Consider the following 12,530-nt stretch of genomic DNA (forward strand, 5'->3'; position numbering starts at 1 on the left):
GCCTTACTCCGCCCGCGTCCCCGAGCCGCGGATGGGCGAGGAGCAGCGGAGGTACCGCGGCGGTGGGGTCGGGTGACGCAAAGCTTGCTGTGGACGTGTGGCCTTGGAGGTAATGAGAGCGGTGCGGCCAGCGTGGGATAACGGGATGAGCGGTCAGAAGCGTACGGGAAGCTTTTGGTTGTGAAGGTCGTCGCGACGGCGGGTCGCGGGGATGTTACTTTGTACGGTGGGCTTTAACAGCTGCTTCGTGACTCGCTTACTCTGTCCTGACAGCCTTTTGTCAGATCAGTGTGTCAGCCGATTTTATTATGACTATTTGTGCTTTAGTGGTACTTCTTTTATTCATATTTGTTGTCTGCTGTGCAGTTGATCGTGAGACCTTTCTTGCTGTCAAGGCAAGAAAATGTCCCATCTTTGTCAGGAATGTATAATTACATCACCTGCATTCTTCTTCAAGCATGAAAACATACCAGCTGTGCAGCGTGCAGCTTGGAGCTGTGGATTTTTACTTAATGTGGAAGCTGGAGCAGATGCCCTGAGCAGCTTTCAGCACGCTCCGAGTAGCCGATCCTTCAGTCATACAGCTGGGACTGTGATTCTGCATGTGAAAGCTTAAAGAACAGTCAGCAGTGGCAGCAGTGATGCGACCGTGTTTGTGACACTTTATATTACGTGGTATTTATTGTAAAAAGTGTTACTAAGACTACAGCCAACTAACCCCCTTGGCTGGTAAAATCCCTCTTTCTGGGAAAGTGGAGATTTGAGATCGTTAAAATGTGTTTCCCTTTTCCTTACTGATATTTGGAAGTAATTATTTCAGTTGCTTGCACAAAGAGATGTTTTTCGGAGATGAGATGTCAATTCTAAGGTAGCCTCAGCTATGGGTAAATAAGCTTGTGTCCCTGGCCGTCTCCGTGGATGAAGCTCTTAGAACACGATCATTTAGTTTGAGTTCTGTAGAGCTTTTTCATTTTGAGTTGGTTTCCATTCTAGATTTTCTTTGGCATTTTTCTGGTCGAACGTGTGTAATTTGATTTGAAGGTCACTTGGTGTTAGAAACAGTATCCTGATGCCAAGTTCTGCTTGTTACATGCTATCCACATTGTGTCTCTTCACTCACAGCTAAGCTGGGCGTTGTGGTTTTTTTGGCGTTTACTATGTGTATACTCCCGAGCGCCGCCTGTGAAGACTCTCAGCTTCAGGTGGGCTTCTTGTTGTCATTGCCAAGCGGCAGTCACAATGTGTAACCAACCATTGGGATCTTATGTTCCAGAGGAACATGAACATCTGAAGGAGTTTTACTTTAAATGTGCTGAGGCAAATAGCTTGTCTTGAATGGGTTAATGTTTTTCTCTGCACGGTGATAACTTTGTGTCTCCTCCAGAGCTCAGCCTTAAACCTCTCTCTTTCTAATTTGCAGAGACAAGAGATAATTGATTCCATTATGTGTGCGTCAGCCAAATATAACACCCGGGGTCCAGCCCTCATCCCAAGAATGAAAACCAAGCATCGCATTTACTACATCACTCTCTTTTCCATAGTTCTGCTTGGCCTAATTGCCACAGGAGTGTTCCAGTTCTGGCCTCACTCCATCGAGTCGTCCAGTGACTGGACTGTTGAAAAACGCAGTGTCCACGATGTGCCTGTGGTCAAGCTTCCTGCTGACAGCCCCATTCCTGAGAGGGGAGACCTCAGCTGCCGGATGCACACCTGCTTTGATGTCTATCGATGTGGCTTTAATCCCAAAAACAAAATCAAAGTATACATCTACTCACTGAAAAAGTATGTGGATGAGTACGGGACATCAGTGAGCAATACTATTTCCAGGGAATACAATGAGCTGCTGACTGCCATCTCTGACAGTGAATACTACACTGATGATGTCAACCGAGCCTGCCTTTTTGTACCATCCATAGATGTCCTCAATCAGAACACACTCCGTATCAAGGAGACAGCTCAGGCTTTGGCACAGCTCTCCAGGTACTTGCTGAAACTTCCACATAGGATGCTGCAGAACTCAAGTGGAATAAAATTATGTTGGAGGGGAGGGAGGATCCAGTTAGTCAGTGCTAGAGCTAGTCTTGGGCTGAATTTATCGTCTGTTTATAGAGAACATCTTTCTAATCGTTGTCGTGTTTTTTTTCTTTTGCTTTAGATGGGATCGAGGCACAAATCACTTACTCTTCAATATGCTGCCTGGAGGGCCACCAGATTATAACACTGCACTGGATGTTCCTAGAGATAGGTATGAGTTTTTGAGTGTTTGAATGCATAGATCTCTATTTAAATGCCTTTGGAGAAGCAGCAAGTTCAGAACTGTAGCTGATAGCTCCTTAGCCTTTACAAAGCTGAAATATGGCTTTGTCGAGAGAAGTAGAGAAGTCACTGTCTTGTACAGGTCAAGTGTTTGCTTCAACAGTTTATTCCCATTCTCAGGGGAATGTAATCTGTAGCATTTGTTTGTCTTAGCTCTTTTGCTTGCTGTAAAATGCTGGTGGAGAATTTCAGTTTAGGCTTGTATACTGTATTACAAAACCTGATGTATTTACAGAATGTCTCATGTGATGCAAAGTAGAAACCCAAAGATTGCTCCTAGCTTCAACTTTCTGATACAAGTCAGAACGTATACATGGAATGTTTTAAAACAGGTGTTCTACTTGGCAAAACTAAAACTATGGTGATTTTCATTAATGTTTGTTATCTCGACAGTTACTCTGTACGAGTAATTGGGCAATTTCTCACAGTTGTTCTGTCTTTTTAAGATATCTGGCAGGAGCTTGAAAGGCTCCTGAGCTTAATTTTCACTTGCAGAACAGTTTACTTTTGAAGGAGAAAAGGAAGTTGTAAGGCAGTGCAAGTTGGAATAAGAGAAACTATATTAGTTTAGAAGCTGTTATTGAATAGGTTTCTACTGGATTAGCTTATGCATGTTTAGGTTTGCTGATTTGGATCCCATGTAATCAGTCCTTCCCCCGAAGATCAAGATTAGCTGCCTTCTGCTGAATGTTCTGTCAACAGAATCTTCCCTGAGATATGGAATTGTAACTTTGAATGTTGAGTATAGAGCTTATCTTGATTCTTTTGCACCAAAGATGATTTAAAACATTATCCTTCAATGCCAGAAGACATACATTTGGTTGTTGGCTTTTTTTTTTTTTTCTGGACTTGTTTGAAGAGCTTGTTTACTCTTTGTAATTACATCACTGATTGTGAAGTGATTTCTTAGTTTTTGCCAGTGTATGAAATATGTTACATGGATGTGGGTTATCCTGAAGAGGGCAGCCAAACACTGTTCTTCTGCAACCAAACCTGTAAATCCGTTCCTACAAAGCTCTTAAGATTTGTATTTCTTAACAAAGGTTTTCATTGAACAGTGTTTCATCCTGTTTCAGCAGGATGGACTGTTCTTGGACTGCATGCCTGTGTCCATAGAAAAAACAGACTTATTAACTGTATGCAGGAGGTTTACTACACCATGCAATTAAAATAAAATTGTGTCAGACGTCCATTTATGTCTGACCCTAGCTTAGTGTGCAGAAAATACATTGTTTTGGTAGATGTTTTTTTTCTAAGTGCCTCCCATGCTACCACAAGAATTCACGTCATTTGAATTAAAAAAAAATAATAAAAAATCAACCCCTTTTTTTTTTCTTGAAGCAGCTGTTGCCATAGCTTGCTGAGCTGACGTGCTCTGCAGCTGCATAACCACTAGCTCTAATACAGTGGAGAGGCAACAACGTTTGAGAGGTAGAAAAGGTGGAAATACCTTTTTGTAGGCAGCCAGCTGTCAGACTGTACTAAGTGTAGATCCTGGCCGTAGGTGTGAAAATAAATCATCTGTGACAAAATCACTTGTGAGGACCTAGTCCTGGAAGGGCCTGAGTGCTGTCACACGTAGTTACAGTATGGTTTTGGAGACCTCTGGAGGTCTTACCTCATATCTAACAGAACAGGAGAACCCAGCATGCCTTCTTCATCTGAATGAAGTAGGCACAGAAAGGCACAAAGTACAGAATGGGTAGTTAACAAAGTATGCAGCACTGGTAGTGCCGTGAGGTGTGAGGCTGCAGGTTGAAATAAATGTATTCTGACAGAGTTTGATGGATTTTGAATGGCAGGTCTGAACTTTACAGATAGAGCTCCATAGGGACTAGTGGGTGTGTGGGATTTTGTGGGTGACTGGTGAAATACACAGGTAGTATTTGTGAAGTTTGCTCAGGGAGCATGGCCTGCCTTCTCATACCTAGCTGAGCACTAATGGATCATGGATGTGATAGAATCATGTTCTGCTGATTTGCTGCAGAATATGAATCCTGCTAAAGTAAGACCTTATGCACAAAAGGGAATTAATTTATATATTATTTTTACGTCTGTAAAAGTCTTTAGCTAAGCTAACTCACTGAGAGGTTGATTGCTTATTAAATCTATAAATCTGATTTCTAGGAGACAGATAAAAGCACTTTATTCCATATTTTCAACAATGCAAGTCTGCCTTGAGGGTGTGGAGGCTATGTTGCTGTTATTAGCTGCTGTAACATATGTAATCTCCTGCCATAAAGCTTAAAAGATAAGCTCTTTATTTGTTAATAAATACTATTAAATCTAGTATAGTAGTGTGGATGAAGAGACTTCTTTTTCTGACCCACTCTGTAGCTGTTGAATTGAACGTAGGGATGATGATACCTTTTCTTTCTGCTTCAGCTGATGAATTGGGTTTCAGTGACTTGTGAGATCTGGCAGAAAACTGATGATGTTGGCAGCTGGGCAGAAACACTTAAGAGTGCACACCAGTTGGGGCACTTCCTGGAGAGCAAGCAGGATCAGTATCTGAGAAGTGGTGAAAAGTTGCTCTGAAACAGGCCCATTGGTTAGTGCTATTTAAAGGTTATTCACCATGAGTATATTAGGAGTTAATATCTCTATTGCCTCACTGCACCATAGAATGAAAATCTGAGAGGAGTTATTTAGCTGGTGTTGGTTCCCTGGGGGTTTATTTAAGTAAATGTCTGTATGACACACCTGCTTTCTCAAGGCTGATGAGGTGCTGTCATGTTTTCACCGGATCCAATTAAAACAATCTGGTTGTAGTTTCCCAATTAGGGGGTTATAAAAAGAGGAGGTTGTAAAGTGCAAGAACAGCAATGCCTAAGCCAGTTTTTTCTCCTGGCTGGTAGTTGAGTTGGTGGATAAGCCCTGGAACATGTAGCTTCAAGGGTGAGACCTGCTCATAATATACACGTAACGCGTATATGTCACCAGAAAGGAGGCATTGGAAAGGAATCCCAAATAAGCACTTGGATCGTAAATTCTCACTCGACGCGTTCTTGATTTATCGTCCTGTTCTCAAGTTGATTTCTGCTTCTACAAATAGTTTGCGTCTACAAGTGGTTTGTGTTCTGAGTGAACAGTAATGAAAGGCAAGTGTGTTTGAGTTTGTAATTGTCACTGAACTGAAAAATGTCTCTAATCCAGAGCCTATGGTTTTCTAAGAGCTTCTTAAATGACATTTAGTGAAGTCTTATTTGTACCAAAATGGGATATAGGAATGCTAAGTGGCTGCGCTGCAATTTAAAGCAGGAAGTGAAGTATCCTGCAGAACACCATGAAGGGAGTTAGAAGAGGCAGAACATGCTGATGTTTAACCGGGTTGATGAGTTCTGAGGGGAAAAAATAATTAGTCTTGGATGATAACTAAGTAAAATCATAACCTGTTGTATAAGAGCAATAGAAAAACTGCTCTGAACACTATACTAAGCATTTAATTCAGTGATAACTGGAACCTACTTCACCTAGTGTGTCTCATATTGGTGTTCTTCTCATGTTACTGATGAGATGTGCCTGTTCCGGTCTGAACTATGACAGTGGGCAAGGTTGTGGTAAGGCTGCTGGCTATAATTGTAGCTGCTGCAATGGGTACAGTTCCTCAAGCCCCTTTCCGTGTTGCCTAGATTAGTGCTGTATTTGTGTTCTTCTTCTTTGTCTGGAGACAGGTTTCTGCAAATTACTTTAAGTGGTAATTAAGGCAAACACAGTATCTCTAGGGCAACTTTGAGGTTAGCTCACTTTGCTGTTGGTGACGAAGGACTAAAAGTATGATCAGATGTTTCAGGAGTCACAGAAGAAGCTGAAGAGAGCATCTTTTGGAAACAGATGATATGTTCAGTGTGCCACCTGGGGGCTGGGGATGAAATGTAACTGAAAAGCCGTTGGCCTCTAATTATTTGTTCAAAGAAGCTAGAATTGGGATAAGAGATAATAACACACTAGTTTCTTCTGGCCCTGTGAACGGTGCGTTGCTTTCTTCTGTACACACGGTTCTCTTCTGTTTCTGACAGCTCTTTCTCTCTATGTTATGAAAGGTTGTCCCACTTGGGAAAGGCCGCAGACAGAGTCATCTCACTGAAGAGTTAAAATATATCTTAATTTATCCATCCTTGGTTATCCCCATGCTTTCTAGCAGTGTCCCAAGCTGCCTCTACTCTTGGAGAATGGATTCAGAGCGTACTGAGCTCTCGTTGTAGTGTGTTCTGCTTACAGCATTTTATTTTTTTTTGTCATAGGTGAAAAGATACTTAACAGTTTATGCAGTTGCTTTGAAAACAAAATATAAACTAATTTTATTTGACGTAGAAGCCCTGAGTTGTTGCAAGCTGCCAAAATGCTGTATTTTATCTGGACTTGTACCCGAAATACAGCTTGTCTGACACTCTGAGAGCTGGGCTATGCAGTGTTTTAGGGCAGGCATTGAGGAATATGTTAACTGATATAAATAATCAAGAAAGTATTTCTTTAAATTAAAATGGACTTAGCACATGTAAGCTTGCAAAAATGTAGGGTGATCGTAATGACAGCCATAGATTCCATTTCCCTATAAGAACGCAAAAATGGTCCTTTCCTCAGTGATCATATGCCACTGCAAACATTCCATTGATGACTGTATCCAGCCTGGCAGTAAGCCCGGTTCAGGAAGGCTGAAGTGAATCTAAAAACTGCATGAAAAATTCCACTGACAGAAGTTGGAGGAAAAGCTGTTATCTCAGTAACTGTTATTGCTGTTCTGGTAATGATAACCAGTAAATCATGCTCTGAGTCGGAATGATTTACATTCTCTGTTTATAGCCTCTTGTATTTTTCAGAGCTCTGCTAGCTGGTGGAGGCTTTTCCACGTGGACTTACCGGCAAGGCTACGATGTCAGTATTCCTGTGTACAGCCCTCTGTCTGCAGAAGTGGATCTGCCAGAAAGAGGACCAGGGTAAAGTGATTCCAATGAATTGGCAAAGTACATTGAATCTTGCATGTGATATGGATGCAAATAGAATACAAACATATCCGCTAGCTTCTTAGCAGGCTGGGTCAATTTATTTAAGAGTTGTGCTCATGTGTGACTCTTCCTATTAAAATATGGGATGGTTCCAATACTGGTAGCCTTGGCTAATCTGCCGGGGTGTGGGTTACCTATGAGCTGGGGATATAGGGGGGATGGTTCTGTCTTCTCTCTTCAGAAACTAAAGTGTGGTAGATGATAGTCTGACAGTGTTCTTGGTGATCCACTCTAGAAACTGAACCGTAAAACAGGACAACAGTGTTTCTAGTAGCATTAGATTCAATATATCTAGAATATATTTTCAACTTACAGAAAATAAATAAAAATAGTTGTTAATGTTTGTTCCTTCTTAAAGTTTAGGGAAAGCAGGGCTGTAATTCCAAGTAGTATTGATTTCCTAGTGAATTGTATCTTCAGATAACTTAAGATACTTAAAAGCAAATTAATGACAATAAATTACTATAGCAAAGATAAAGAAGCATTTCAATAAGCCTTTTAATTACGCAGCTGAAAACTTCCCTGTAGCAGGTTCTTACTTGTGCTGTGGTTTAAAAACTGAGCAGACTGAGGCAGTGGGGTAAATGATATGCTCTTACTGATTATGAATCTCAAGATTGGAAATGCAGAAGCTTTAGGGCATTTCTTCTAACAGCATCCTCTAAAGAATATGGCTTTATCAGAGTTGAAAACTGTTGTTGAAAGGGTGCTGCTGATAACAGACAAAAACTGGAGCTTTGGCTCCAGTTTTCATCTCCTCTGGTAAGGGCAATGTTCTTGCTATTGCTCTGGGCTGCTCCAGACAAGGAATCGTAGTTAGTTGCAGGACAAAGCTGTATAGTAGAAGTTTGTTTTACACACACACGTTATGCTCTTGTTTATAATGCTTCTGGACCTGGCAGGTGTAGGGGCACCTGGTTGAATCTTAACTGATTCTTCACATGTCTCAAGTGTTCTTACGGCTCAGCGTAGACTGAGAGCATGCTTTGTATTTCTATCTGGAAGGTATAAACATGATCATAAGTTTCAGCATGTGTAGAATCTGTTGCAGAGAGAGATGCTATCATACTGGTCGTGTCCGTATAGTCAACCAAATGCTGTATCAGCCCATTTTTGATGGGAGGTTTGTGTTGTCAAACAACTTTTTGTGAGGAACAGACTGTAGTCTCCAGAGTACCATCTAGCGGCCAGTTAGCGTTACTAATTGAAACGTTCACAGGTTTCTTTGCTTTATGCAGGAGGACAGTGACAAGAGAACAAAGCTCAAGTTCAAACTTGACTGGGATAAGTAATCACATTCCATTACACTGAAGTGTTATTGCCTGGTGGCTGCAATGTACTTTCTTTTGTAAGAAGATTTGATCGCTAGGTTTGGGTGTCCTAGGATGATGATGGTTTAAAGGCAAAATTTGATTTTAAATGCCCAAATCAATCCCACACAATCTTTGACTTGTCGTAAACATCCATTATCACTGGTGTGTGGTGGTATTTCCTTTTTTAAAGGAAATATTCCTCGTACAGAGTTGAACTGAGAGTTTTTCATTTACTGGCCTTTTGAATTGGATAATTTGAGATGTTTTAAATCCAACTCTGCAAGAAATATATGTTCTTTAAAGCTGTTGGTAGCAAGATGGTAGCAGCTGCAGGCTTAGGAACAAGAGTGGCTTTAAAAAAATTCTGTGCAAGTCTTATCCGTTAATTGGATCTGCTGAAGTGACCAGCAGGGAAATAAGTAAAAGAGGTGAGAAGAGCAGCAGGAAAGGTCTGACTTTATAAAGTGTGTGTTTGTGTGTGTTTTCAAAGCTGTAAATTAAAAATAGTCTCATGTGGAGCAGAATTGGAGTCCTAAGTTCAGGCCTCCTATTTCCTGCGTTATTTTGGCTGTGTGAGGGCACGCTCTCACTGCATGTTCCCTTGAATGGGAAGCAGTGGAGTAGTTTGACTTATCCAATCTGCTTAAAAAAAAATCAGACTAAATGAGTATAACATTTGTATTACATGATATATTCCAGCATTAACAAAGCCTGTTTTTTAAAGAGAGAGCTTCTAATCTGTGACTGTTCCTGTGTGTTTTATCTCCAGTTCTAATTAAAGCTGTGAAATAATTCAGTGTCGAAGCACATCTTGAATATTCATGGTTCTGGGATGTGGTAGGACTTAAGAGGGAATAGGATTAGACAGTTCAGCATCTTTTTTTCCAATTAAAATTGATAAAAAAATAATACAGGAGGAGAAAGCAGTAGCAGCATTCAGCGTCCTGTCTGCTGTGTAACAGTGCACAGACATCAAGCCTCAGTAGCAAGCTGTTTTATTATGTAGGTGAATAATGTTAATTCAATTTATAAAAGGTGTTATAATGCAAGTGCCTATTCATACAAGCACTTTTTCTGCATATAATTTTATGTGGTGTTGTAAATAATGCTAAGCCATTTATTATCAAAAATTTAATTATATTCCATCCTTTCCTGCATTGTCTGAAAATCTGATTTTGGCACTGTGTCTACATTTAGCAGAATGAGGTTAACTTTTCTAGAGTGGAAGGAAATATGTTGCCAAGCACCTTGGAAGTAAACTTGCATTGCTGTCAAGTAAACTTGCTGTGTTTTTTCAGTCCCCGCAGGTATTTCATTCTGTCATCTCAAATGTCTCTGCACCCAGAATACCAGTCTGAGTTGGAAGCTCTTCAGGCTGAGAATGGGGAATCAGTGCTGCTCCTTGACAAATGCACAAATCTGTCAGATGGGGTCCCTGCTGTTCGCAAACGCTGTCACAACAATCAAATCTTTGATTATCCTCAAGTGCTTCAGGTAAGACTGTCTCTTCTGCAGATTTCTCTTTCTCTTGGTGACTGTCTTAGCTGTGGAGCTGCTCCTAGTTAGCCCTGATAGGGAACTTGCTTATATTTCATTTGGTGTTCTGCAAATGCACAGTTCGTTAGATCACCTGGGATGTTATATCCCAACTTTATTCTGATTTTTAAGAGAATGAAGAACTGTGTACTCAAACTCATACAGAGGATACACCGCAGTCTGGAATACTGCTTATGTGTAACAACTTAATGGGGTTGGTCATGGTGGTTGTGGTAGTACATGACGACATGGTGTAAATTTAAATAAGGATGTGGAGATACCACAAAATCCAGCTGCAATGAGAGGTGAAAATTTTGAAGGTCAGGCAAGATTGATTGCTTTAAAACTAGGAAAGAACTTTAGAATCTGCACCTCCAGAATGACTGGTAAAGTGACCTTCAGTAGGCATGAGTTTGAAATTGATTTCTAACTTACGATTGTTCAGGCCTTGTTAGATGGAGCTTGGAACAGTGGCCTGCTCTGTTAGTTGCAGGACAGATTAAAATGAACTTTGCAGAGCTTATGTATGTATTTATTTTGGGGGGAAAAAAAGACTGTTACAAATAGAGTTCATCAGGTTGCATTTTTTGTGTGCAACTTAGTAGTTAAACTCTACACTGAGCTAGAAGACTTGTCAGCATGCAACTATGAAAACATCTAGGTGAAATGTGTTTGATGGCCTTGGCCCAACTTCCAGAGGCCTTTTGATGTGTCAGTGAAGATAAAACTCGATAGCGTTCTCAGACCCCTGGGTCTCTTGGCAATTCTCTAACAGAGAGGTGCTTTGGCATGTGGTGTGGTGAAGTGAGTTATGCCATAGGCCACTGTGCTCTGTCTGTGGCCACCAGCACATAATTTGTCTTTGAACTTCAACAAATGATGATAAAATAACAAACCGGCTGAAGAAAGGCAAAGCTTCCACCCCTCCTGTTATGTTTTGAAGGAAATATGTTTAAAATTCCTTGGGGAGGAGGGGGAGAGGGAGAGGGAACAACGGGTCACAATGAGTCCTAAACTTCCAGTCAAAAGGGGAGGAAAAAAATCTCTTTGCTGTATTTCTTTAAATACTGACTGGATAGCTCAAGGATAGCAAGTCAGAGGATCTGTATCTATATCTTGATATGTATTATTTTATATCTCTGAAGAGAGCTGGCACATGCAAAGATTGTTAAAATACTTTCCTTAGCAGAGCCCTGCATCTCCCTTTGGAATGTCTGGCTGATAACAGTGGTGATGTGAGGAGACGTATTTATAGTAACCTTTGTCTAGACAGGAAAAATGGTTATCTGGGCAGATGAGCATGTGTGTCCACATCTGGGCTCTTCTTTTCTTCCCCACCCCCTTCTCCCAGACCTTACTAGGATTTCTTCCACCTGTTTCTCTGCGATCCAGCAAGTGAATGGTTAAAATGTGTTTGTTCTCTCTGCTCCTTCCATTTCCCCCACCCTTCTTTTCCTTCTGTTCCTTTCTGGGAGTGGGGGAAGGAGGAAGCCTGAGGACTGATCCCTGTTCATCCTTTCCAGCCCTGCCTTTACAGATTTTTTTCTAGCCAGGCTCTTGGACTTGTGGATTGCTAAAGCCTCCTGTTAGCACTCTTCTCTTGGACAGGATTCTCAGACTCTTCAGTGCTTTACAAATATGAGCACAAGTCTCACAACTGCACTAGGAAACGAGTGAAGGTCCAGCAAACCCCGTTGTATTTCCTAGTTTCATTTTCATGTTTTTCTACCCTGCCGTGCCTTTCTGGCTCCTTTTCATCAAGCCACAAAATGCTAGCTGGAAAGATGTTTTCTTATCTGTGCAAGCCCTTGTGTCAACTTTGATTTCTCTTTCTTAGATTTGGGAGTAATACTGACTTAGAGTTTTTCTTTATAGAGCTAAACTCTCCAGTATGGTTTTTTTTTGTCATTTTGAATCTGTAGCAAGTTTCCTCAGTAATGTTGAAGTGAACTAAACACCCTATCTACAGGATGACTGCAGCATAGCCAAGATACCTTCTCTGCTGGAGTTTCAGCTTGTAGCTTTTCATCCTGTGTGCCGTGGGCATGAATAAGCTGTTCATATTCTTTTTTGTGGAATCTTTTTATATCCTTGAAGCTCCCTTTAGCCACCTTCCTCCCATTTGTAGCCCTTTGGAATAAGTAGTCTTGTTGAGTCTTGTTGGTCACGCTCTTGAGATAAGTAATCATACTTCTTTTCCCTGGATGTGCATTGCCTAAAACTAAATCTGCTGCTGTGTTTGGGGTCCTGCAGTACTGAATAGAGTGAGAGATTACTGCCATTCTCTTAGGTTGTGCTTCTTTCTACATTCTTTTACAACCTATGGGTGGAGCAATTTTTTTTATTTTTATTTTTTTTT

General features: G+C 41.0%; 1 protein-coding gene across 2 annotated transcripts in view; it reads left to right on the forward strand.

Moving 5' to 3' along the window:
* Positions 1–6: 6 nt before the first annotated feature.
* The window catches only part of LOC100545109 (exostosin-2), a 43,886-nt gene continuing 31,362 nt past the window's right edge, over positions 7–12,530 (forward strand). The window contains exons 1-5 of one of the 2 annotated variants that reach the window (XM_010711396.1): positions 7–109; positions 1,421–1,980; positions 2,156–2,245; positions 7,137–7,253; positions 9,934–10,129. In XM_010711396.1, the coding sequence (XP_010709698.1) occupies positions 1,445–1,980; positions 2,156–2,245; positions 7,137–7,253; positions 9,934–10,129 (939 nt within the window). In that variant the 5' untranslated portion in view covers positions 7–109; positions 1,421–1,444. Of the gene's footprint in view, positions 110–1,420; positions 1,981–2,155; positions 2,246–7,136; positions 7,254–9,933; positions 10,130–12,530 lie in introns of those variants that run through there. The other variant, XM_019615572.1, reaches the window with a different exon arrangement.

Source organism: Meleagris gallopavo, chromosome 5 (assembly GCF_000146605.3).
Source record: "Meleagris gallopavo isolate NT-WF06-2002-E0010 breed Aviagen turkey brand Nicholas breeding stock chromosome 5, Turkey_5.1, whole genome shotgun sequence".
Lineage (NCBI taxonomy): Eukaryota > Metazoa > Chordata > Aves > Galliformes > Phasianidae > Meleagris > Meleagris gallopavo.